The 26,289-nt window shown below is 42.0% G+C and overlaps 1 protein-coding gene across 1 annotated transcript in view; it reads left to right on the forward strand.

Moving 5' to 3' along the window:
* Positions 1 to 19,771, forward strand: part of LOC133569793 (potassium voltage-gated channel subfamily H member 2-like) — a 113,671-nt gene extending 93,900 nt beyond the window's left edge. Inside the window, exon 3 of the mRNA XM_061922416.1 lies at positions 19,752 to 19,771. Coding sequence (XP_061778400.1) covers positions 19,752 to 19,771 — 20 coding nt within the window. The remainder of the gene's footprint in view (positions 1 to 19,751) is intronic.
* The last annotated feature ends 6,518 nt before the right edge of the window (positions 19,772 to 26,289 follow it).

Raw genomic sequence — 26,289 nt, forward strand, 5'->3', positions numbered from 1 at the left:
GTTCCACATATATTCCGGAGCGACTTATGTGTAGAATTATTAACACATTACTGTAAAATATCAAATAATATTATTTATCTCATTGGCGGAAGAGACGAAGAAAATGTCAGCAATCGTCACACACACGTCAACCAATAAGAATTCGGCGGGGGAGGGTCATGGCAGAAGTGCATTGTGGGTCATGGGATGCTAACTGCTATATGCTATATGCTATTAAAATGGATAATTTCATCGTTTGCGGTAACTTTGACAAACTGAGAAGGGCTGAACAGGGACGGCGTGGCGCAGTGGGAGAGTGGCCGTGCGCAACCCGAGGGTCCCTGGTTCAATCCCCACCTAGTACCAACCTCGTCACGTCCGTTGTGTCCTGAGCAAGACACTTCCCCCTTGCTCCTGATGGGTGCTGGTTAGCGCCTTGCTTGCCAGCTCTCTCCATCAGTGTGTGAATGTGTGTGTGAATGTGGAAGTAGTGTCAAAGCGCTTTGAGTACCTTGAAGGTAGAAAAGCGCTATACAAGTACAACCCATTTATCATAACCCATTTAACAAAAATGGCACCAAAAAAGAACTTATGTACTGCAGATTACAAGCTGGACGTAGTGAAATATGCAGCAAAAAACGACAAGAAGAAGCGGCGCATACCTTTGGAGTTGGCAGAGTTGTTTAGAAGCGACATCAAGGAAGACGATTTCATCGGATTTAGCAATTAGGAGTGACAGATTGTTTGGTAAACGTATAGCATGTTCTATATGTTATAGTTATTTGAATGACTCTTACCATAATATGTTACGATAACATACCAGGCACGTTATCCGTTGGTTATTTATGCGTCATATAACGTACACTTATTCAGCCTGTTCACTATTCTTTATTTATTTTAAATTGCCTTTCAAATGTCTATTCTTGGTGTTGGATTTTATCGAATAAATTTCCCCCGAAAATGCGACTTATACTCTAGTGCGACGAATATATGATTTTTCCTTCTTTTTTATGCATTTTCGGCCGGTGCAACGTATACAGCGGAGCGACTTATAATTCGAAAAATACGGTACATTTTCTGAAGGGAAAATGTCCTTGGGACTCCACGGCACAGGTATTTTCAGCTGCCTCCACAGGTTATCTGCGGTGACTTATTATGTGAAGGAATGATCACAGTCACCTAATTGGTCAAGTCCTCGCGAGGCCCCACAGCTGTTCCATGTGACGTTCCACGTATTACGAGCTTATCCACATGCCTGCGCCACGTCACTTCCCCTGTTTGGTCGGCTTGCCATTTTCTGCGTTGTACTTGTTTCTCCTGTTGGCTCCGCACAATATCTAGCCTTAACAGGTCAAAGGTTGTGCGCAGTTCTCATTGGAACGTAAGTCTCGCAGGAAATGACCCTGTGGTGCTGTATGGTGTGTTTCATGAAATGATGCAGTCTTTGATGTAGAACAGGGGTCGGGAACCTTTTTGACTGAAAGAGCCAAGAAGCCAAATATTTTAAAATGTATTTACTTAAGAGCCATATAATATTTGTTTAACATTGAACACAACTAAACGCGTGCAGTTTTAAGTAAGACCAACATTTCTAGAGTATAATAGGTCTCTTATTCTTTGTAATAGCATTGTTATTCTGAATCTAAATGTGGAGGGGTCGTGGCCTACGAGCTTGCAGCAAAGCGGGGTGTTGCCAGGATCGGCCTTAAAATCAGCGACAGCTGTTTAGATGGCCCACCTGGGCCTTGTTATCTAATCATCTGTCGCTCTGTTATAAGCAGCAGCCAGGAGGAGAGACGGGGTTGGGGCTGTGGCTGGAGCCAGAGCGCGAGCCCGAGCGAGAACGAAAGAGAAAAAGACAATTGCTGGAAAGCAACTGAGAGACGAATTGAAAAATAAAACAATATTGTAACCCTGAAACAGGCTCTCATGTCGGTGCTTGGTGGTCTGAAGAACCCCCAGGGGGGCAAGCCCCACACTAACCAATAATAAATAAAAAACTTCTTAGCTTTGACGCAACTTCTTGAACAGGTGCGGTAGAAAACGGATGGATGGATTAAAAATGCATGAGAATGTTTTATATCTTGAACGTTATTTTTAACACTGATTATAAGTGGAATTATTCATTACTTATCGTGTTAAGCAATGTCAGCTCAGATTTATCCGAGAGCCAGATGCAGTCATCAAAAGAGCCACATCTGGCTCTAGAGTCATAGGTTCCCGACCCCTGATGTACAATCTCTTGACTTTTGGATGCTTTCAAACCTCGCTTTACGGTCTGCAAAATTAGGGGTTGATGTGATATGTTACACTCCATTAGCATGCAGGAAATAAACAATCTACTGAAACACAAACTGTGGTCCATTATTTGAAACCAGTTTGACAGTACTTCCAAACCAAGCAAACATCTCTACTAGCTTTTCAATGGTCTTTCCTGCTGCGGTCAATCTCATTATCGCAACCTCAGGCCATTTTCTGTTTTGCATCAATGACCACGAAGTGCATCCTGTCTTCCATTGGGCCTGCAAAGTCAATGTGGACACGCTGCAATGGCTCTTGTGGAATTTCCCATGGGTGGAGAGGAGCTAACGGTGGATTATTTCTGGTTTTGTGGCATGAAGCGCATGACAAGGGTACTTGTTCAATTAGCTTATCCACTCCTGAACCACAAAAATACCTCCCTGCTATCTGTTTTATTCTTACGATTCCACTTTGTCCTGAGTACAGTTTTGTTCAAAGTGACCCTGCTAATGGTTAGAGCAGTGGTTCTTAACCTGGGTTCGATCGAACCTTAGGGGTTCGGTGAGTCGGGCTCAGGTCAAAACACACACCGACTCATGGTGTAAATAAAAACTTCTCCCTATCGGCTTATTACGGATACGGCAACAGAAGAAGTCAGACTGATTTGCAGGTGTGTAATTTGTCATGAGTTTTTGCCCTGTGTTGGTTTTGTTGTTTGAACAAGGTGATGTTCATGCACGGTTCATTTTGTGCACCAGTAAAAAAAAAACATGGTAACACGTTAGTATGGGGAACATATTCACCATTAATTAGCAGCTTATTAACAAGCAAATTAGTAACATATTGGCGCTTAACTAGTCATTATTAAGTACTTATTAATCCCTTATTCGGCATGGGCTAATTATAACACTAACCCTCCAACCCTGGCCCTAACCCTCTAACCCTAACCCGAACCCTAAGTCGAACCAAATAACTCTAAATTAAGTCTTTGTTACGTAAAATATGTTCCCCATACTAAAGTGTTACCAAAAACATATAATAACTTTGTCTTGAATTAAAAAAAAAAAAAAAAGGAGGGTTCGATGAATGCGCATATGAAACTGGTGGGGTTCGGTACCTCCAACAAGGTTAAGAACCACTGGGTTAGAGTGTCCGCCCTGAGATTGGTAGGTCATGAGTTCAAACCCCGGCCAAGTCATACCAAAGACTATAAAACATGGGACCCATTACCTCCCTGCTTGGCACTCAGCATCAAGGGTTGGAAATGCAGGCTAAATCACCAAAAATGATTCCCCGGGTGTGGCCACTACTGCTGCTCACTGCTCCCCTCACCTCCCCGGGGGTGATCAAGCGTGGTTGGTCAAATGCAAAGAGTAATTTCGTCACACCTACTGTGTGTGTGACAATCATTGGTACTTTACTTTAACTTAACATGCTTACCCGCCTTCCCCATCCTGACTGGAGAGAGAGCTCCCACCAATGTCTCGTGTACAGTTTCAGCTTTTCAGTGTCCCAAACAGTTTCACCTTTTACAACGACATCCATACGATTGGGAGGTCTGGGTCAGTACGAGTCTCCTTTTTTATTCGCACTTCTGAAACAGGCGCTTTTTCTACCTCCTTTGAGTAGAAATTTCTGGGTTTGAATCACTCTTTGTGACAGGTAGGGGCAGCCTCAACAGACCATCGGCATTGCAGTGAAAGTCGGATTTACGTTACGTGATGTTGTAAGAGTAAGCGGACAGCAACAGAGCCCATCGCTGCAGCCTTGATGCAGCCAGTGAGGATATTCCTGTATGTGGGCCCAGGATAGTAGGGTCCATCAATTGATTGATGTCCATCACTCAATCAATGTTTATTTATATTGCCCTAAATCACAAGTGTCTCAAAGGGCTGCACAAGCCACAAGGACATCCGCGGTTCAGTGCCCACATAAGGGCAAGGAAAAACTCACAACCCAGTGGGACGTCGAAGAGAATGACTAAGAGAAACCTTGGAGAGGACCGCAAATGTGGGTAACATCCCCGCCCCCTATGAGGGAGACCGGATGTAATGGACGTCGAGTGGGTCTGACATAATATTGTGAAAGTCCAGTCCATAGTGAATCTAACATAATAGTGAGAGTCCAGTCCAGCAGGAGACCTTCCCGAACGGAGACGGCAGCAGTGCAGAGATATCCCCAGCCGATGCACAGGCGAGTGGTCCACCCTGGGTCCCGACTCCGAACATCAATCACTTCATTCATGGCCACCGGACCTGTGCGCCAATAAATCTTAAAAGCACTGCCTTCGCGTGCCGGCCCAACCACATAATATCTACGGCTTTTCACACACACAAGCGAATGCAAGGCATACTTGGTCAACAGCCATACAGGTCACACTGAAGGTGGCCGTATAAACAACTTTAATACTGTTACAAATATGCGCCACACTGTGAACCCACACCAAACAATAATGACAAACACATTTCGGGAGAACATCCGCACCGTAACACAATATAAACACAACAGAAGAAATACCCAGGATCCCTTGCAGCACTAACTCTTCCGGGACGCTACAATATACAACCCCCGCTGCCCCTCCAACCCCACCCACCTCAACTTCCTCATGCTCTCTCAGGGAGCGCATGTCTCAAATTCCAAGCTGCTTTTATGGGGCATGTTAAAAAATATTATGCACTTTGTGACTTCAATAATAAATATGGCAGTGCCATGTTGGCATTTTTTTTCCATAACTTGGAGTTGATTTATTTTGGAAAACCTTGTTACATTGTTTAATGCATCCAGCGGGGCATCACAACAAAATTAGGCATAATAATGTGTTAACTCCACGACTGTATATATCGTATCGGTTGATATTGGAATCGGTAATTAAGAGTTGGACAATATGGGATATCGGCAAAAAAGCCATTATCGGACATCTCTAGTCGAGACTTAAGAAACACAGGTTTCGTATCATGTTTGGATCGAAGATTGGCGGTAATATTTTTCATGCAACCCAGTTCATAAAAAAAAAAAAACACTTTTATGCTTCTTCAGTAACATTTGCTGTTTTTGAGCTCTTTGACATTTTTCTCACCTTTTGCCGGATCAGATGCAGCGCCTTCAGCCACCTTTGGCTTGTAATGGCAGCATAGGCTCCTTTGGTGATTTAGACTGGGAGTTTTACAGTTCTGTTGTAGCACTGCACCAGTACGTCCGTCCTCCCTTTCATGTACGCTGTGTGAACAGTGTATGCTCTAAAAATAGTGTTCGACGGATATTAGGGAAGGTGTTTCAAGAACCTCTGGTAGATCGTATAAGATCGTATAAGACAGCAATAATCCTGTGTCTATTTGTATATTCATTGAATGTCCAGACAAGTGGACTTATTAAATAAATAGACCAACAATTAATGCATTGAGCCGCCCTCCTTATGTGTCAACAACTACAAACTGTAATATTATCTTCTCTGTAAATCTTGTTAATCCATCCATTAATCCATCCATTTTCTACCGCTTGTCCCGTTTGGGGTGGCGGGGGATACTGGAGCCTATCTCAGCTGCTTCGGGCGGACGTCGAGGTAAACCCTGGACAAGTCTCCACCGTATCGCAGGACCAACACAGATAGACAGACAACATTCACACTCACATTCACACACTAGGGCCCATTTAGTGTTGCCAATCAACCTATCCCCAGGTGCATGTCTTTGGAGGTGGGTGGAAGCCGGAGTACTCGGAGGCATACTTGCCAAACTTGAGACCTCCGATTTCGGGAGGTGGGGTGTTGGGGGCGTGGTCGGGGGTAGGGCGGAGGCGTAGTTTGGGGGCATGGTTGGGGTGGGGGTGTGGTTAAGAGGAGAGTATATTTACAGCCAATTCACCAACTTGAGTATTTCATATATATATATATATATATATATATATATATATATATATATATATATATATATATATAGATATGAAATACTTAACTTTCAGTGAATTGTAGCTATATATATTTATTTTATTATATGTATATAAATTAAATAAATAGTTGAATTTCAGGCGACATCTATCAAATACACAGTATTAAAAATACAGTTGTTGTACTAACTGTACTGTGCTTGCTGGTTACTAAAAAAACAACAACAACAACACTTACCTTTCACTATTTGAGTAACGTCACTTCCGAATTTCCAGAAGATGGCGCCAGTATGTGCTTTGCCCTGCCGTCTCTTGCTGTCAGCTCCGTTCGTTTTTGTGTTGTTTGCGTCTATTTTCGTCTCTGTCAGCTCACAGCTTGTGTATGACCGCCAAACACTGTTGGATCTTTGCCCCTTTCTCACTGATATGATCAACTTTGACGTTGGTTTTTCGACATCCCAGTCAGCTTTTTCACCTGGCCAGATTCCTGCCTTCCTTTCCCGCCTCGTGGCTCTTCTCCCCTGCCACCTGCGGGCTGTGTGTCGGGCCCCACCTGCGCCCTTGGACGTGCTGGCCCCCGCCAGGTTCGGTCTTGTGAACACAATATCTTTGACAAACAAAACGTTTATCCTGAAGGATTTCTTCACTTCCCGCAGACTTGACTTTCTCTGTGTGACGCAAACATGGCTGAGAGCCAGTGAGTCCGCCCCTCTTAATGAATTTCTGCCTCCGGAGTGTTCCTACTTTAATTCTCCGCGGTCGTCTGGTCGAAAAGGAAGAGGATTAGCAGTCATTTTAAAAAATGACTTTAAATGCTGTCAGATCCGCCTGCAATCCTCCTTTTCATGGTACGAACTGTGCATGTTTGAGCTGGAGGGGGCGTGGCCTCCAGCTCCAGCTGAATTTCTGGAGATTTTCGGGAGAAAATTTCTTCCGGGAGGTTTTCGGGAGAGGCGCTGAATTTCAGGAGTCTCCCGGAAAATCCGGGAGGGTTGGCAAGTATGCCCTGAGGGAACCCACGCAGTCACGGAGAGAACATGCAAACTCCACACAGAAAGCTCCCGAGCCCAGGATCAAACCCAGGACCTTCGTATTGTGAGGCAGATGCACAAACCCCTGTTCCACCATGCTGCCTACTGTTATTAATGTTCTTGCTAATTTCCAGTTAATAACTGTTTAGCTGTTAGCTATAGCTTAGCTAGCTTGCCTTGGTCTTGGTGTATAACATATTTTGCACCATCCTAATACTTGATAATGATATTAATGATGCCAATGAATGCAGGTTATTTGCTGTAATCAAAGTGATTATTATTGACTTAGAGCGGGGGTCAGCAACCCGCGGCTCTCGTGCCGCAACCGGCTCTTTAGCCAGGCCCTAATGGCTTCCTGGAGCATTTTTAAAAAAGGATAAAAGATGGAGAAAAAATATATATTTTTGTTTTAGTTTGTTGTTTTGTTTGAGGACAAACATGACACAAACCTTCCCAATTGTTAGAAAGCCCAATGTTTAATATATTTAATATGAGTATTTTTTTGGGCTTCACGGTGGCAGAGGGGTTAGTGCGTCTGCCTCACAATACGAAGGTCCTGCAATCCTGGGTTCAAATCCAGGCTCGGGATCTTTCTGTGTGGAGTTTGCATGTTCTCCCCGTGAATGCGTGGGTTCTCTCCGGGTACTCCGGCTTCCTCCCACTTCCAAAGACATGCACCTGGGGATAGGCCCCTCCCACCTCCAAAGACATGCACCTGGGGATAGGTTGATTGGCAACACTAAATTGGCCCTAGTGTGTGAATGTGAGTGTGAATGTTGTCTGTCTCTCTGTGTTGGCCCTGCGATGAGGTGGCGACTTGTCCAGGGTGTACTGCGCCTTCCGCCCGATTGTAGCTGAGATAGGCGCCAGCGCCCCCCGTGACCCCAAAAAGGGAATAAGCGGTAGAAAATGGATGGATGGATGGATATGAGTATTTGGTGAACATTGTTTTGTCCTACAAATTTTTGCGGTTCTTGAACTCACCAGTGTGGAATATGACGTAACAGTTTGTTTACATGTAAAATCTTCCACTCCTTTTGTCCACCAAAAGTTTCATGCTTTGCGTGAATGCACAAAAGATGCACTTTGTTGATGTTCTTGACTTGTTGGAGTGCTTATCAGGCTATTTAGACAAACTGTATTTACATTGTGCATCATTATGCCTCATTTGTAGGTATATTTGAGCTCATTTAATTTCCTTTACTTTTATCCCCTTTGTATATAATTTAGTTGTGCATGTCTCATGACACATTATCTGCATGTAATATTGGCTGTATTTCAGATAGTTGTTTGTGTACCATGTTGTTCCAGACCACAGCAAACATTACCTAGCTTTCCAAAGATTGTAATACATCTATTAAAAGCAGACACACACATCTATACCTTTTGGCCATTAAAAGCCAGCAATTTCAAGGAGTTACCTTACTTCCTAAGTAGCCTCTGATTTACTAATGGTTTCTAATGTTGTAAAAATGTGTAAAATAAATATAAAATGTCAACATTTCTGTCAAGATTTACTTCAGCCTGCGACATAGTCATGTTGACAGTAGGCTGTTATAGCTAATAAAGACACTTACGTCATGTGTTGCCTTCATTTTAAGGTTTATATTTAAGGCTTTTAAGGCTTTTCATTCTTATTTTATTTTTGTATTGTTGGTCCAATATGGCTCATTCAACGTTTTGGGTTGCCAACCCCTGACTTAGGGAAGTGTCTCTCCTCACTGTGTAAGGATCCACACACTGCTTGGTAGTCAACCGGGGGATTAAAATAAATGCAGTTTAAGATGAGGGGATCAGCGTTTGTGATCGTCATTAAAAAGCATTGATTGGCAATGGCCATCCCTTGGCAATGGCGATCACTTATTTGTAATGTTTATTTTTTTAATGCTGGGCGATCGACCCACACTCCTTGTGATATTGACCGTTATCTCGCGATTGACATAATGGACATCCCCGGTCCTCAGCTGACACGGGATCTGGGATCTTTTTTTCCAGATCTGGTCCAATAATTACAAAGTAGTTATTAAAGCTTTCAACTACTTTTTCCTCATTTTCTCGTTTCCGTCTGAGAAGTATTGAGTGTAATCTGTTTTTTCCATTTTTAATAATGCTATAAAATATTCCCTGTGTTTTTTTAATTTTATTTCTGTTCCTGTCTAATAGTTGACTATGATTTTTTTTCGTACACCCTTGTAAGTTGCTGGTTAGCTTGTTTTTGTAGGTTTTGTATTTATTTTCTATTCAATTTGCTTAGAAACTTAAACAATCAAATTCTAGTCAATAGAATTGTGTTTAAGGCCACATGAAGCCTAGAACTGTCCAGGTCTATGTGGACTTAAAGGCCTACTGAAATGAGATTTTCATATTTAAACGGGGATAGCAGGTCCATTCTATGTGTCATACTCGATCATTTCGCGATATTGCCATATTTTTGCTAAAAGGATTTAGTAGAGAACATTTACAATAAAGTTTGCAACTTTTGGTCGCTAACAGAAAAGCCCTGCTTTTACCGGAAGTCGCAGACGATGACGTCACTCGTTGATGGCTCCTCACATCCTCATATTGTTTTTATTGGGAGCCTCCAACAAAAAGAGCTATTCGGACTGAGAAAACAACAATTTCCCCGTTAATTTGAGCGAGGATGAAAGATTTGTGTTTGAAGATATTGATAGCTACGGACTAGAAAAAAAAATAAAAAAAGGTTTAAAAAAAATACAAACCCGATTACATTGGGACGGATTCAGATGTTCTTAGACACATTTACGAGGATAATTCTGGGAAATCCCTTATCCTTCTATTCTGTTGCTAGTGTTTTAGTGAGTTTAATAGTACCTTATAGTCGAAAGGGTGTATCCACGGGTGTCTTGAGGCCAGTGTCTGATGGAAGTCGACAGCAGCTGTACGGACGGCTCAGCTGAGTGACGACTTTTTACCACAAATTTTCTCACCAAAAACTGCTGGTTGACATTTGGTCGGGATCCATGTTCGCTTGACTGCTCTGATCCATTGTAAAGTTTCACCTCCGGGAATTTTAACCAAGGAATCACCGTGTGTTTGCGTGGCTAAAGGCTAAGGCTTCCCAACTCCATCTTTCTGCTTTGACTTCTCCATTATTAATTGAACAAATTGCAAAAGATTCAGCAACACAGATGTCCAAAATTCTGTGTAATTATGCGGTTAAAGCAGACAACTTTTAGCTGTGTGTGTGTGCAGCGCTAATATTTCCTAACAGTTTGTGACGTCACGCATATACGTCATTATTCCGTGACGTTTTCAACAGGACACTCCGCGGGAAATTTCAAATTACAATTTAGTAAACTAAAAATGCAGTATTGGCATGTGTTGCAACGTTAATATTTCATCATTGATGTATAAACTATCAGACTGCGTGGTCGGTAGTAGTGGGTTTCAGTAGGCCTTTAAACAGATTGTTGAAATAAACAGTAGATTAGAACAATGTGTTACAAATTGTTGTTTCTCTTACTGGTTATTGGAATTGGCTGTCTTTTCCACTGGACTCTAACATGGTTAAAAAATGACATTGAGACTTTGTGGACCTGCAAAGCACAATCCCAAAAAAAATGTTTAAATAATTAGTGGCACACAATGAAAAACAGTGACAGGCAAAGTTGTCACTTGGGAGAGGTCCGATTTGAAATGAGGTTTGGACTTGCTTCGGTTTGAGCGTGTCAGCTCGTAATGGCCAGATGACGAGATCTTGTGTGTGGGAGAAGAACTCTTCAATGAATGATGATACCAATAATTCCTGTCCCCGAGTGACCTGATGTCAGAGGTCACCGAATGCATCAACGCGTTTATGGACTTGACGTTGTGCACTGAGAAATAGTCCAATAACAGCAGAGATGCTTTGAAAGATCCATTAAGTTGGAAACATACAGACTCATAAATGTATTGGGAATATAACAAAAGCATTGTAAAATTTTAGCTATTTTACGCAAATGGCAAATATATGATATGGCATGACATGATGTGGGTTCACTATAGAACTGGCTTGGGACTTTGGTTGGATGCTAACTGTTAGACTGGCAATGACTGCCTTCTTTATTATTAAATACTGTACATACTGTATGTCAATCAAGCTTTATTTATATCAATCAATCAATCAATGTTTATTTATATAGCCCTAAATCACAAGTGTCTCAAAGGGCTGCACAAGCCACAACAACATCCTCGATTCAGAGCCCACATAAGGGCAAGGAAAAACTCACAACCCAGTGGGATGTCAATGTGATTGACTATGAGAAACCTTGGGGAGGACCACAAATGTGGGTGATTCCATCCTTGGGGAGACCGGATGCAATGGACTTTGAGTGAGTCTAACATAATATTGTGAAAGTCCAGTCCATAGTGGGGCCAGAAGGAGAGGGGTCAGCAGGGCAGAGATGTCCCCAACTGATGCATAGGCGAGCGGGGTCCACCCGGGTACCGACTCTGGACAGCCAGCACTTCATCCATGGCCACCAGAACTGGTGTTGCACCCCCCCAAACTCCACAAGGGAGTGGGGGGCAGAGGAGAAAAGAAAAGAAACGGCAGATCAACTGGTCTAAAAAGGGGGTCTATTTAAAGGCTAGTGTATACAAATGAGTTTTAAGATGGGACTTAAATGTATCTACTAGTCACACCTATGGATCATGTTTTGTTTTGGTCATGTTGTTTTTTTTTTTTGGGGGACACTTGTTTCCTGTTTTGCACTTCCTGGTTTGTTTTTGTTTCCATAGTAACTCATTGGCAACACTAAATTGTCCCTAATGTGTGAATTTGAGTGGGAATGTTGTCTGTCTATCTGTGTTGGCCCTGCGATGAGGTGGCGACTTGTCCAGGGTGTACCCTGCCTTCCGCCCGATTGTGGCTGAGATAGGCGCCAGCGCTCCCCACAATCCCTTTTTGTCCTAGTCACGTCCCTGTACTCAGCCTCACACCTGTTTTTCACTAATGATCATAGCTACTATTTAAGCCACTCTTTTTCTTGCCTTCGTCCTGGCATCTTCACACCTACCCATGTTTCACATCCTTCATGCCCTCGAACACCTTGCCATCCATGCCCCTTGTTTCGGTCACAGTAAGTTTTGTATCTATGCCTCAGTGCAAGTATTGTTTTTTATGCCACAGTGCACGCTTTAGTTTCATGTCTTTAGTCATGTCGTTGTGCTAGTTTTGTTTTGATTAGTCTAGTTTATTATCCGCCATTGGGCGCGTCCTTGGTTTGCCTTTTTTTAGTTTGTTATTTTTTTAAACAAATTAAACATGTACGCACGTCCACGTCTCGCTCGTGCTAAATTCCCTCTGCGTCGAGGAAACAACCTTAATCCAAGTCAAAGTTCGACACTACTGAGGTGGCATCTCTAACTGTTACCGGTAGGGCATTCCATAGTCCTGGAGCCCGAATAGAAAACGATCTATTTATACTTTTGACTAAAGCCAGTGAAACAAAGGGCTTATGGATGCAAACCTACAGGTACAGTAACAAACAATTAGGTCATATACCTTTGTCCACCTTGCCCGCACATGTTGTGTGTGTGTGTGTGTGTGTGTGTGTGTGTGTGTGTTTGTGTGTGTGTGTGTGCGTGTGTGTGTGTAGGTTTCCTGGAGAGCATGATTGATTAAGCTGGTGAGCTATCGGAGTCAGACAATTGAGCGTGAGAGCCAGAAGGTAGATCCATCATCGTGAAAGCTTGCGCTGTAGCTTGGCACGAGATGAATGAGCTTGGACGTGTGTGTGTGTGTGTGTGTGTGTGTGTGTGTGTGTGTGTGTGTGTGTGTGTGTGTGTGTGAACAATGTGGTCATCAGTGGGTTTATCTTCCCTCTATGGAAGTTCGCATATGCTTCTGCTCCGGGTGAAAACACACGATCATGCATACTAAAAAAAATCTGAGGGTACTGCTCCTATGGTCTATTTGGTGGGTTGTGCAGGGTCAAATGGCACTAAAGGATGGGGGGCATTGTGTTTATGAATGAGTAATAGGCATCTTTTTGCATGTTTGAAGACAATCTGCTGGATTACCTGAGGTTTTGTACGGATTAGTTTTTTTACACACTGTCCAATATCTTTTGGTAGGTTTACTGTAAGACAGAGACAGACTGTCTTAAAACAATATAAATATTAGATACATCAATTGAATATGTATTTAATTGAGGTAAATAAGTATAGTAAGCATTCAAGGAACCTATTGTCATACCAGCATACATGTATCTCATGAGGTGGCACGAAATCTAGTCCACGTGGTACCAGATTTCACCCTATGAGTACTACAAAAACAATGTGTACATAGTTGTCTAAACATAATAGGATATAGAGTAAGTTAATAGGAGTAATTTATAGATAGAATAGGATAAGTTGTGATCCTGTAGTACTGTGCAAATAGAATGTAAAAACAATGACAGTGTTGCGATCCGTGACTCGGATCTTCACATGTTGTTTATTTTTAAATAAATAAATGATAAATGGGTTGTACTTGTATAGCGCTTTTCTACCTTCAAGGTACTCAAAGCGCTTTGACACTACTTCCACATTTACCCATTCACACACACATTCACACACTGATGGAGGGAGCTGCCATGCAAGGCGCCAACCAGCACCCATGAGGAGCAAGGGTGAAGTGTCTTGCTCAGGACACAACGGACGTGACGAGGTTGGTTCTAGGTGGGATTTGAACCAGTGACCCTCGGGTTGCGCACGGCCACTGTCCCACTGCGCCACGCCGTCCCATTTTTCCATCTTTGTTTCATTGGGGCGGCATAGCTCGGTTGGTAGAGCGTCTGTGCCAGCAACTTGAGGGTTGCAGGTTCGATTCCCGCTTCCGCCATCCTAGTCACTGCCATTGTGTCCTTGGGCAAGACCCTTTACCCACCTGCTCCCAGTGCCACCCACACTGGTTTAAATGTAACTTAGATATTGGGTTTCACTATGTAAAGCGCTTTGAGTCACTAGAGAAAAGCGCTGTATAAATATAATTCACTTCACTTCTCTTTCTGAACCACTTACTTCCTGTTTAGTCCGTCACCATGGTACTCATCAGTCCACCTGCTACTCCCGGTCCACACACACCTGTTCATCTAATCATCCTCCTATTTAAGCCAGCCTCTTTGTTCATTTCTTTCTGGGTTCATAGTTTGCTCTCACGCAACTGTACGTCTGGTTTTGATCGTTTGCTTTCACGCAGTATATTCCCGCTAGCTTTTACGCTAGCCATTTGTTTATTCAAGCTCACAGGCTGAGAAATTGTTTTTCTGTTTTTTGTGTGCTTTCGTGCCAGCTTAGTTGTTTACTTTTACTTCCTAGTTCTCATACTAGCGTTTTTGGTTTGCCTTTTCTTAAGCTCCAGTGTTTCTGTTCAGAGCTCCTTTTTGTTATTTAGAATAAATGTATTATAGCTTACCTCTTGTTGTATTAATGTCTACGCATGCACGAAGGAACATTCCCGGCAGCACTGTGCCGACCAGTCTCCACAGACAGCAAACCAAACCAAATAAAAGCACAGTTCAGCCTCGGTCTGGGGGGTATGGCCTCTTATCAATATCTCGATATTTTTAGGCCATGTCACGATACACAATTTATATCACAGCAGTATGATGATTCCATGTGTCTACATTAAAACATTCGTCTTCATACTGTATTAATATATGCTCATTTTCAACTTTCATGCAGAGAGGGAAATCACAACTAAGTCCTGTTACCAAAACTGTATTTATTGAACAGTTATTAAGCAGTGGCACAAACATTCATGTCATTTCCAAAACAGAAAGTGCAAGATTGTCAGAGACATTTTAACACAAGCTATTAGTGCACTTTTGTGCATGATGTCATTAAGATGACATATCAAAACAACACTAAAAAGTGCACCTTTTGTACAGAACACCACTACAGTATTATCGAACAAATAAAGTGCACTTTTTTGCATGATGTCACACAAGATATTTTAATAACCGTCAAATAAAAATGAGCTGCATAATAGGAAATCAAATGTCCTTCGCTATGTGGTAGGTTCCTGCGGACAATATCTCCTACTGTTGTTGACTATTTTTTCCATACGGTGTTAATGTGGAAATGGTTGCCTCACGGTGGCAGAGGGGTTAGTGCGTCTGCCTCACAATACGAAGGTCCTGCAGTCCTGGGTTCAAATCCAGGCTCGGGATCTTTCTGTGTGGAGTTTGGATGTTCTCCCCGTGAATGCGTGGGTTCCCTCCGGGTACTCCGGCTTCCTCCCACTTCCAAAAACATGCACCTGGGGATAGGTTGATTGGCAACACTAAATTGGCCCTAGTGTGTGAATGTGAGTGTGAATGTTGTCTGTCTATCTGTGTTGGCCCTGTGATGAGGTGGCGACTTGTCCAGGGTGTACCTCGCCTCCCGGCCGATTGTAGCTGAGATAGGCGCCAGCGCCCCCCGCGACCCCGAAAGGGAATAAGCGGTAGAAAATGGATGGAAATGGATGGTTGCCTCTGCATTTTGTGGGTGTGGCACTGGCCATCCAGAGTTTCAAGAACTCCTTATTCTCGAGCGGGTGACTTTTCAAATGATGCTACATTAGCAGTGCTGTTACTTTTTGTAGCAACACTTTGCTGTATACTTGACATATTACGGTTGTCTGTTCAACATAATTCCGCTTGAAGCCAAACCACCGCCAGACGATGGACCCCCTGCTGTTTTTCTTGGGAATTAATTCTTCCTTCATTTGTTAGCAGATTCACACCTTCTTTCTCTCGTATTACCACTCGCACCGCAGTTAATGTTACTCTTGCTTCTACCTCTCTGCTCCGCGAAGGCGTGTGACGCGACAGTCTGTGACGTATGAAAGAAGGTGCACTCGTTTTGCGCCTCTGAGAAGGAGAGACAAGAACGAGTGAGAAGAGCCTGTAGTGTAATGCCCACAGCTAAAAGCAACTGTCTGAGAATGTATACTCGAATATCACAATATACAGTAGTAATTTTCTATAGCGCATAGAGACGAACCCGCGATGTATCGAGTATATCGATATATCGCCCAGCCCTGGTACACATTTTTCTGTTTTGTTTTGCTGTATTTGATTCCAATCTAAAAGTGATATAGTGTTTGGTGTAGAAAGAGTTGCTGTTAAGCACAGGTGTCAGGCGTTTGTTGTCATTGGTTGTGGTAGTGATGGGTATTGTTGACATTCTAACTAATACCAGTACCAAACTAGTAGTTTTAAAACAGTGTCGGTACTTCATTGGTGCCAGAGTCTATACTTAAAAAAATTAAAATATTTTGTCATGTTTAGTTTAAAGGAATTTTCAATCAATCCAATTTTATTTATATAGCCCCTAATCCAGGCATGTGATTTTTCCGTCTAAAGTCGGAATTCCGTCTTTTTTAATCTCGTGGGAAAAAAGTGTCGACCAATCAACTACGGCGTAATACAATATTACGCCGTAGTTGATTGGTCTATATGTTCCTTGTGACCAATCAGGACATCTGTTATGAATGATGACGTTACTACCGCCATTTTCCAAATGTAAACGATGTCGGTTCTCGAGAGAAAGGACGCTTCACGAGTAAAAGAAATTGATAAACATGTCAAAAATAAGTTTCGATAGGGACTGGATGGAAAGGGAAATCACTGATACTGTTGGGAAGAAGGAAGTTACAACTTTGTTCGGCGATTTTATTCGGAAAATCGATCGTCCCGGAAAAGTTTTGTGCACTTAGTGTCATGATAATATTGACTATGGATCACGAGGTTTCAAGGCTTTAGAAGTACATGCGAAACGCCAAAAACATATGACACAACTTGAAGCAAGGAAAACTAACTTTTCACTAGCTGGTACTCTTGGGTGTCAACCGAAAGTGAACAAACCTTACGGACTTCATTCTTTGTTTACATCGACAACTGCCGTAGACATCGAGAGGAAAGATCCACCCAAACAACCCTCTTCAGTTGCAGACAGGGTAGTTAATAATGAGGTAGGCTAAAAAATATTTGCTTGCGAAATACGCATTTTTGTTTTAGATATTAACCAATTATTGCTTTGCGAAATATAAATGGGTTTTTCTAAAAATAAAAAGCCACGTGAAAATATATTATGAAATTACAGAAATTCAAAGAGTCGCATTATTGATTCCAATTAACAATTTATATGAAATAAATTTGGATATAATACAAGATGCAGAAGTTGGCAGTGAAATCCAAAAAAGAAGCTACAAAAGCAGAGACCAAAAGGAAAATGCAAGCTGCTCAGAAATTTGCAAGGAAAGCTCATGTTAGGGCTCTCCGAGCAAGTAAATGTGTGAAGTGAACTGAAGTAATGTGGTAATACTGTAAATAAACTGTAGATAATAACACTGATCAATGTGACACCTGTGGATGTGAAATGAACACAAGATGTAAATATAAGTGACTAAATGCTGTTGGGACTGAACCATATACAGTGATTCATTAGGATAATTGGGTTATGTGCGTTCTAGTAATGATTTTTTCATGTCTTTAAACACTGAAATATTTTCTTCAAGTGGTGCTGTCTTTGTTAATTTTAGCATGTTAAATTGGTGAAAAACCAGGAGCTCTGGGGGGCGTTGCCTTGTCCTCCAGATCCCCGGAAATGTTTTCAGTCTTTTTCATTGTGGTCAAATCACATGCCTATTAATCACAAGTGTCTAGAAAATGTCAGCAATCGTCACATACACGTCAACCAATAAGAATTTGGCGGGGGAGGGTCATGGCAGAAGTGCATTGTGGGTCATGGAATGGTAACTGCTATATGCTATATGCTACTACCTTAGCTATTAAAATTGATAATTTAATCTTTGGCGTTTACTTATAAAAACTGAGAAGGGCTGAACAAAAATGGCACCGAAAAGGAAATCATGTACTGCAGACTACAAGCTGGACGTAGTGAAATATGCAGCAGAAAACGACAAGAGGAAGCGGCACATACCTTTGGAGTTGGCAGAGTTGTTTAGAAGCGACATCGAGGAAGAAGATTTCATCGGATTTATTGATTAGGAGTGAAATATTGTTTGGTAAACGTATAGCATGTTCTATTTGTTATAGTTATTTGAATGACTCTTGCCATAATATGTTACGTTAACATACCAGGCACCTTCTCAGTTGGTTATTTATGCGTCATATAACGTACACTTATTCAGCCTGTTGTTCACTGTTCTTTATTTATTTTAAATTGCCTTTCAAATGTCTATTCTTGATGTTGGATTTTTTAAAATACATTTCCCCCAAAAATGCAACTTATACTCCAGTGCAAGGTATATATGTTTATTTCCTTCTTTATTATGCATTTTCGGACGGTGTGACTTATACTCCGGAGCGATTTATAATCCGAAAAATACGGTCCTACAAGTATTTCATTATGCACGTCCATGTATATTAGAATAACAGTATATAATGCATATCATTTTTTTTCAGGGCAGCACGGTGGCCGTGCATGTGCCTCACAATAGTAGTAGTCCTGGGTTCAATCCTGTGTGGAGTTTGCATGTTCGCCCCTTGACTGCGTGGGTTCCCTCCGGGTACTCCGGATTCCTCCCACCTCCAAAAACATGCACCTGGGATAGGTTGATTGTCAACACTAAATGGTCCCTAGTGCGTGAATGTGAGTGTGAATGTTGTCTGTCTATCTGTGTTGGCCCTGTGATGAGGTGGCGACTTGTCCAGGGTGTACACCGCCTTCCGCCCGAATGCAGCTGAGATAGGCACTTGCGACTCCCCGTGAACCCCAAAAGGAAAAAGCGGTGGGAAACGGATGGATGGATGGATCATTTTATTCCTCCAGAATATCTCATTAATGCAAAGCTCCTGTGTGTTCACAATGTTGAGCATCGCAAATGTTAGAGGCGCTTCCATGGAGGAGGCAGTGTCATGACTTAGATAACGACTGAAGACTAAGCACAGTCTGGGAAAGTGAAAGACGAGACAAAACACAGCTGCATCAACAAAGCTGATAAAAGAGAGGCTGGTATATACTCTCGCTGTAGATGTATGACTATGCCCATGGTGCAATATAATTTTCAGTGGTTTATATGATACTCTTAACATCTGGACTGCGACTAATGTAGCTGAAGCTACACTGCTACTTTGCAGTTGACTTAAAACAAGTGTACAACACTGATACATCCATGCACAGTAGGTGAGAACATGGACGTCAACAGTGTCGCAGGGATGGAAATCACAATAAGAGCTAAACCAACAAATCCTGAAAAGGAATTAGGGCCAACAAGAGGAAGCTCTACTCCTGTGTTTGGATTTAAAAAGTCAGACATTGACCAAACATGTCGACAACAAGTCGTGACTAGCGACTTCAACTTGTCTAGTCCTTTCTCGCACTTGAAGACAGGACATAAATAACAGTACAGTGACAGTGATACAATGTGACTTAATACTAACATCACCCCTAAACGACAAAGTGATGAAAAAAAAAATGCAACTAACGAGCATAACTGAGTCGTGCCTATATGTCCAAAGTTATTGACTCTAGGGCCGCTTTGGGCAAAAAAAAAAATGAAACTGAAGGCAAGGACCTTTATCTGTTTTCACACATCATCGGCGATTACGATAATTTAAATTTGCATACAAATTTAATACCAAATTGAAGAGGTAAGGTAACCAAACTGTTATGTTTTCTCAGAGGAGATGACGGCAGACTGACACCACGTGGCAGTAATGTTCAATAATTTATTATATATATTGTATATAAATATATATATATATATATATATATATATATATATATATATATATATATATATATATATATATATATATATATAAGAATACTAAACAATACTAAAGACTAAAACCAAGGAAATGAAGTGTGACGAAAACTCAAGAGTGTATGGTGTAAGACTAAGTGTGTAAATTAACTGAAGTGTGTGTTACCAAGTGTTGTAGAGAGCGAAGGAACAAGGCAGTCCGAGAGACAGGCAGATGATCATTCAGGGCAGGAGAGAAAAGGCAAGAACCGTGTTCAGGCGAAGGTAGGGAATCGAGGAAGGCAGTCCAAAAACACAGGGGAAAACAACAGACGATCTCGAAGGGGGAAGACTCTGCGGGAGAGCAACACGGACGTCAGAATCACGGAGGGAAACACAACAACGGTCAGCGAACATCAGGCTTACGGTACACCATTTGAGAACTAAGTTCCTGCGCCCATCCTTGGGTCCACTGGTCCCTTTATGCAGTTTATCGTCATCAGTCACAGGTGTGCAGGTTGACTGATCGTCTGCAGGCTTGAAGTTGCGTAGCCGTGTTGCGATCAGCGTAAGCGGGGGCGTGTCAGCGGGTCCTCTGGGTGGTCCCGCAGCGGAGGGAGACGCAGACTGCGCATGTGTCACAACACAAACATGATAAACATATAAAAAGACAGTATAACCATGTGATGAAACTAGAAATGTCCGATAATATTGGACTGCCGATATTATCAGCCGTTAAATGCAATAAAATGTAATATCGGAAATTATCGATATCGGTTTCAAAAAGTAGAATTGATTACTTTTCAAAACGCTACACAGATGTAGGTAGAAGTACAGAGCGCCAATAAACCTTAAAAGGACTTCCTTTACGTGCCGGGCCAGTCACATAATATCTACTGCTTTTCACACACACAAGTGAATGCAATTCATAGTTGGTCAACAGCCATACAGGTCACACTGAGGGTGGCCGTATAAACAACTTTAACACTGTTACAAATATGCGCCACACTATGAACCCACACCAAACAAGAATGACAAACACATTTCGGGAGAACATCCACACCGCAACACGACAGAAACACAACAGAACAAATACCCAGAACTCTTCCAGGACGCTACAATATACACCCCCTGCTACCCACCCCCCCCCCCCCGCCACACACACCTCAACCCTGTCCCCCCGAAATCCGCCAACCTCAACCTCCTCATGCATGTCCCAAATTCCAAGTTGCTGTTTTGAGGCATGTTAAAAAAAAATAATGCACTTTGTGACTTCAATAATAAATATGGCAGTGCCATGTTTGCATTTTTTTCCATAACTTGAGTTGATTTATTTTGGAAAACCTTGTTACATTGTTTAATGCATCCAGCGGGGCATCACTACAAAATTAGGCATAATAATGTGTTAATTCCACGACTTTATAAATCGGAATCGGCTGATATCGGAATTGGTAATTAAGAGTTGGACAATATCGAAATATCGGCAAAAAAGCTACTATCGAACATGTCTTGATGAAACCACATTTTTGGTTTGGTACTGTTTCCTTTTCCATACATGCACGCCAGAATCCAGGAAAATATCTTATGGACGCCATAAACCACAGAAAAAAAAATGTGTTATATCGGTCGACTAAAATTATCTTATGTCCCTCGCTGTAATAGGGGTCTAACCATTTGATCGACATTGTCGACAAAAATCTAAACCCTAAATTGTCATTAACAAATTAATTTGTTGATAACAGTGACATCATTGCTTGTGTTTATTGGAAATAAACAAACATGCTCAACCAGAAGAGAAATATGCCCGCTGCCACTGCAAAAACACCACAAGTGGAGTCAAGGAAATTATGCAAACATCTCACCCTAAAATGTCAAAAAAATGAATACTTTTGCTTAATTTGCAAAGCGGAAATTGTTTTTCATGGCAGTACGGCTGTGACGTGGCAGAATTTCAAGCAATTTAACACAATGCAGTCTCTGACTTTCTTTAATAAAATAGTTATTAGCTTGTTAGCTAGCTAACCAACAAACTAGTTAGTTAACGAGGAGATCTGTGAAATATACATTTAACTATCATTTTAGCCAAAGTCGGTTAGCTAAACTTTGTTTATTTACTGTGTATACCTTCTTAAAATGTCACAAAATGCACTTCTCTTTTGCTTTGGTTTTTTATTGTTAGTTATCTTTGCTACTCATTTCTCCTGGCTTTTGAATAGGCACACTTTTATGATAATCTTTGTTTTGTAGGTGCCTAATGATCTGCACAGTTAATAAATAAATATTTCTGAATGAAGTTTTTATTTTATTTTTCTCAAGCTGGATTTAAAAGTTTAAGAGCCACTGGATTGATGTACCCATCATAATTATTATTCCAATAATCATTAGGATAATTGCTGATTAGTGGACTATTAAAACGGTTGTAAATTGCCATCCTGAACTATAACATTTGGAACTGCTTTCTGTACTTTTGGAACAAGGGTCGTTATTGTGGTGACGCCGTGGTGCAGTGGGAGAGTGGCCGTGCGCAACCTAAGGGTCCTTGGTTCAATCCCCACCTAGTACCAACCTCGTCACGTCACGTCTGTTGTGTCCTTGAGCAAGATACTTGACCCTTGCTCCTGATGGGTGCTGGTTAGCGCCTTGCATGGCAGCTCCCTCCATTCATCATTTATTTATAAAAAATGTTGTGTAATAATATGGCAACATTTGAATTAGTCAAGAGTGTTCCATAGGGTGGAGATTTCCTGCACATTACATTTCCATTCAAGCCGAACTGAGCACGAAATTGCTCTTGCGAGGCTGGATAACCAAGTGTGACATTTTTATTACTGCGGACAAGAAATCAACATCATGATAGGCACACAATCGTTTACTGGTTGACTTCCATAGTGTTCTGATTTAAAAGCAGCCTGACCGTTTTGTCATGTTTGTGTTTTCCTCTGTTTGGTGTTTCATTTCCTGTCCAGTTCTTTTATTTAGAGTTTCTACTTCCTGTGTTTTTGAATCACTTCTTGTCCTGGTCCTCTTGTTTTGTCAGTATCAACTGTTTGGTTTCGGTGTTTTGAAGGACCTTTACTTTCTGTTCCATGTCCTGCCAGCACACTTGATTCTCATTAATTAGTTCTATTTAGTTCCACCGGGGTCCGTCCTTCTGTGCTGAATCATTCTACTCGTTAGTTGGCTTCCTGTGCAACTCCTTGTTGCCAATAAATATACTTTTACCTTCACGCATCGCTCACCAAACCGTGACACAAATGATCAAGCCAGTGAGCCAGAGATTTCTATGGCCCAGTGCCTTGAGAGGATTTTGGAACTGATGGCCACATTGAAGCATTCTTTAGCTTATCCTCAAGCTCCCTTCCACCCATCCCTGTCGTCTGTTGGCCTTTCTGGGGACATCTTGGATCCGTCCCTTGAGGAGGGGGTTGTGAGTATCTGTGCATCTGAGGAGGCACAGCAACTTCCTGCTCCACTGAGGTTATCCACAAAGACTCTACCATGCCCCCCTGTTTGAATGACCTCTTTAGCGACGTCACTACCAGCAAGCCTTCCTGCTTCAGTGAGGTCGTCCACGATGCTACCATGTGTCTTTACTGGGATGACCTCAACGACGTCTCCACCAGTACTACCTTCTGCACCAGTGAATTCACCGCCACCGCCACCGCCCTCTCCAGTGGTTCTGCAGACGCAGCCAATCTCTCCATTAGGTCTGCCGCAGTCGTGGCCGTCCTCTCCAGTGGGTCTGTTACAGTCGCCGCCATCCTCACCATTGGGTCTGCCGCAGTCGCCGGCATCCTCTCCAGTGGGTCTGCTGCAGTCGCCGCCATCCTCTCCAGTGGATATGCCGCAGTCGCCGCCATCTTCGTCTCCAGTGGGTTTGCCGCAACTGCCAACCTTCTATCCAGTGGATCTGCCGCAGTCGCTACCCGCAACTCCAGTGGGTGTGTCACAGTCGCCACCCGCAACTGTTCTGATTCTGATACTTTATGATTAGTTCTATTCAGTTCCACCTGGATCCCTCCTTCTGTGGTAAATCATTCTAATTGTTAGTCAGCTTCCTGTGGACTTCCTTTTTGCTAATAAATATACTTTTACCTGCATGCCTTTGGCTATTTCTGCGTTCTTGGGGTCACGCTACAAGCAACACTCACCAAACCTTGACACTATCTCCTTTATTCCATCCATCCATCCATCCATCCATTTTCTACCGCTTGTCCCTTTTGGGGTCGCGGGGGATCGCTGGAGCCTATCTAAGCTGCAATCGGGCAGAAGGCGGTGTACACCCTGGATTCCATTATGTAAAATACATGTGTTTGTATTCATCATAAAAGTGTAAACTTTAGAGTACATATGAGTATAATGTATTCATAAAGTGTCACGTGGGGCGCACATAGTGCTGCGCGTTTTGTCCACCCCAGGATGCAATGGACCTGTCGGACGAGACTAGCAGGTAAGGGCTTGGTTTAATACAAAAAATGATAACACTGGTAGAAAACAGACAGAAATAAACAAAAGAAAACGCGTGCCGAACGCACGGGAAGCTAAGCTGAAACTTAGCACGGAGTCGAAGAGTCCAAATGTAACGTGCCGAGCGTGTTACATTTGGACAGATACATTTGTATCTGTGCTAAGGAAAAACTTAGCACAGATACAACACTTAGAAACAGCCACTTGAGTGTTTCTTACCGCAAACAAAGGATCACGATCGAACGAAGGGAGAAGGCAGGCTTAAATAAGGAAGTAATCAATAATACAGGTGCGCGTCAGGAAACAAGTACAGTAACAGGTGGAACGAATCAGAAACTATGGTAATGGAGCAAACAAGGAAGTGCACAAACAAACTCAAAAATCCACAAAACATATGATCTGGGTAGCATATATTCAATGATTTTCGAAAACCACAATATGGGTACATCGTATTATACATACAGGCTTAATTATATGTCTTCCTGAGTCGGTGTCCTCTGCCGTAGACATTGTTTTCCCAAAATGTGTACCGCTGACAAAAGAAATCGACAAAAACTAATGGCGATTGCTGAGCACGATGCTTCTCGGCGGTTCTAATGTTCATTTTCATACACTTCCAGAATGTAATAATACTTGACAATATCAAGCTCTATGAACGTTTAGGGTGCGACAAGTCGTCCACATTCTAATAAATGTGTTATTAGGCAAAAATAGTCTGTGATGTTATCGCCCGTGTTTTTTCAGATAAAAATAAACGTGCGAGTCATGGCAACTGGTGACCAGCAGTAATAGGAAGGTGGCCACTGCTAATAAAACTACGGGTGAAAGCAGAGAAAGTATGAAATATTTCGCCATAAACATATAAAAAAAACACATAACTTTCTCAATTTGCAAAGCGGACAATGCTTTTTATGGCAATATGTCTATGATGCCGGCTATCGGGACTCCCTTTGGTATTTGTTTGTTAGCTATCTAACTCAAGACAGAGTGTTGAAGTTACGTGAACAATAGATTTAACCATCATTTGAGCCAAAGTCCACCAGATAAACGAACCATCATCATCATTATTACCAAATGCTCTTTTTTTTTTAGGAATTTACAAAGATTTAAAGTGTTTTTGTTGTTATTGGAATTTTGACTGTCCTTCGTTTACAAAACATTCGATTTTTCGTCATTGTTCTATTGTGTCAGCACTTTGCCCGTCCTTGCTTTAAATTGGACAAAGGACAATATTTATTATTTGTGTAACAGCCTAATGATTAGCACGGTTACAGTATGAAGTGTTCATCTTTATTGTTAGTTTGCCTATTTACAAATGTGGGCTGAAACACCGTCTGGCAAAGTGCGACATGAAGACCAGCAGGTGTCAATGTTCAAATTAGGGCTGGGCGATAGGGCTTTTTATTAATATCTCAATATTTTTAGGCCATGTCACGATACACGATATATCTCTCCATATTTTGCCTTAGCCTTGAATGAACACTTGATACATATAATCACAGCAGTATGATGATTCTATGTGTCTACATTAAAACATTTTTCTTCATACTGCACTCATTTTAAACTTTCATGCAGAGAGGCAAATCACAACTAAGTCAATTGGCCAAAACTGTATTTATTAAAGTTATTAAGCAGCGGTGTCATGATCCACGTCTTGGATCATGGCATATTCTGGTTTTGGTTCTGTTTGTTATCACATTCTGTCTAGTATTTGTCTTCCTCAGTTCTTTGTGGCACTTCCAGGTTTTGTTCCGTTGTCATAGTTACCCATTTAGTGTCACCTACCCTTGATTAGTTATCTCCCTATTTAAGACCGCCTTTGTTTGACATTCTTTCTTGGACTCTTGTTTGTTTCACGCTACAGTTGACGTCGCTCTTTCCTGCATTGTGGTAACTTCCTTCGTGTACCTTAGCTTCCATGCTATTTCAGTTGTTTGTCCCTAGCTCATGCTAGCTCTTTCTGTTTTGTTTGTTAGTGCCTTTGAGCAAGTGTTTTTGGTTCTTGGT

This window comes from Nerophis ophidion, linkage group LG15 (genome assembly GCF_033978795.1).
Source record: "Nerophis ophidion isolate RoL-2023_Sa linkage group LG15, RoL_Noph_v1.0, whole genome shotgun sequence".
NCBI classification, from domain to species: domain Eukaryota; kingdom Metazoa; phylum Chordata; class Actinopteri; order Syngnathiformes; family Syngnathidae; genus Nerophis; species Nerophis ophidion.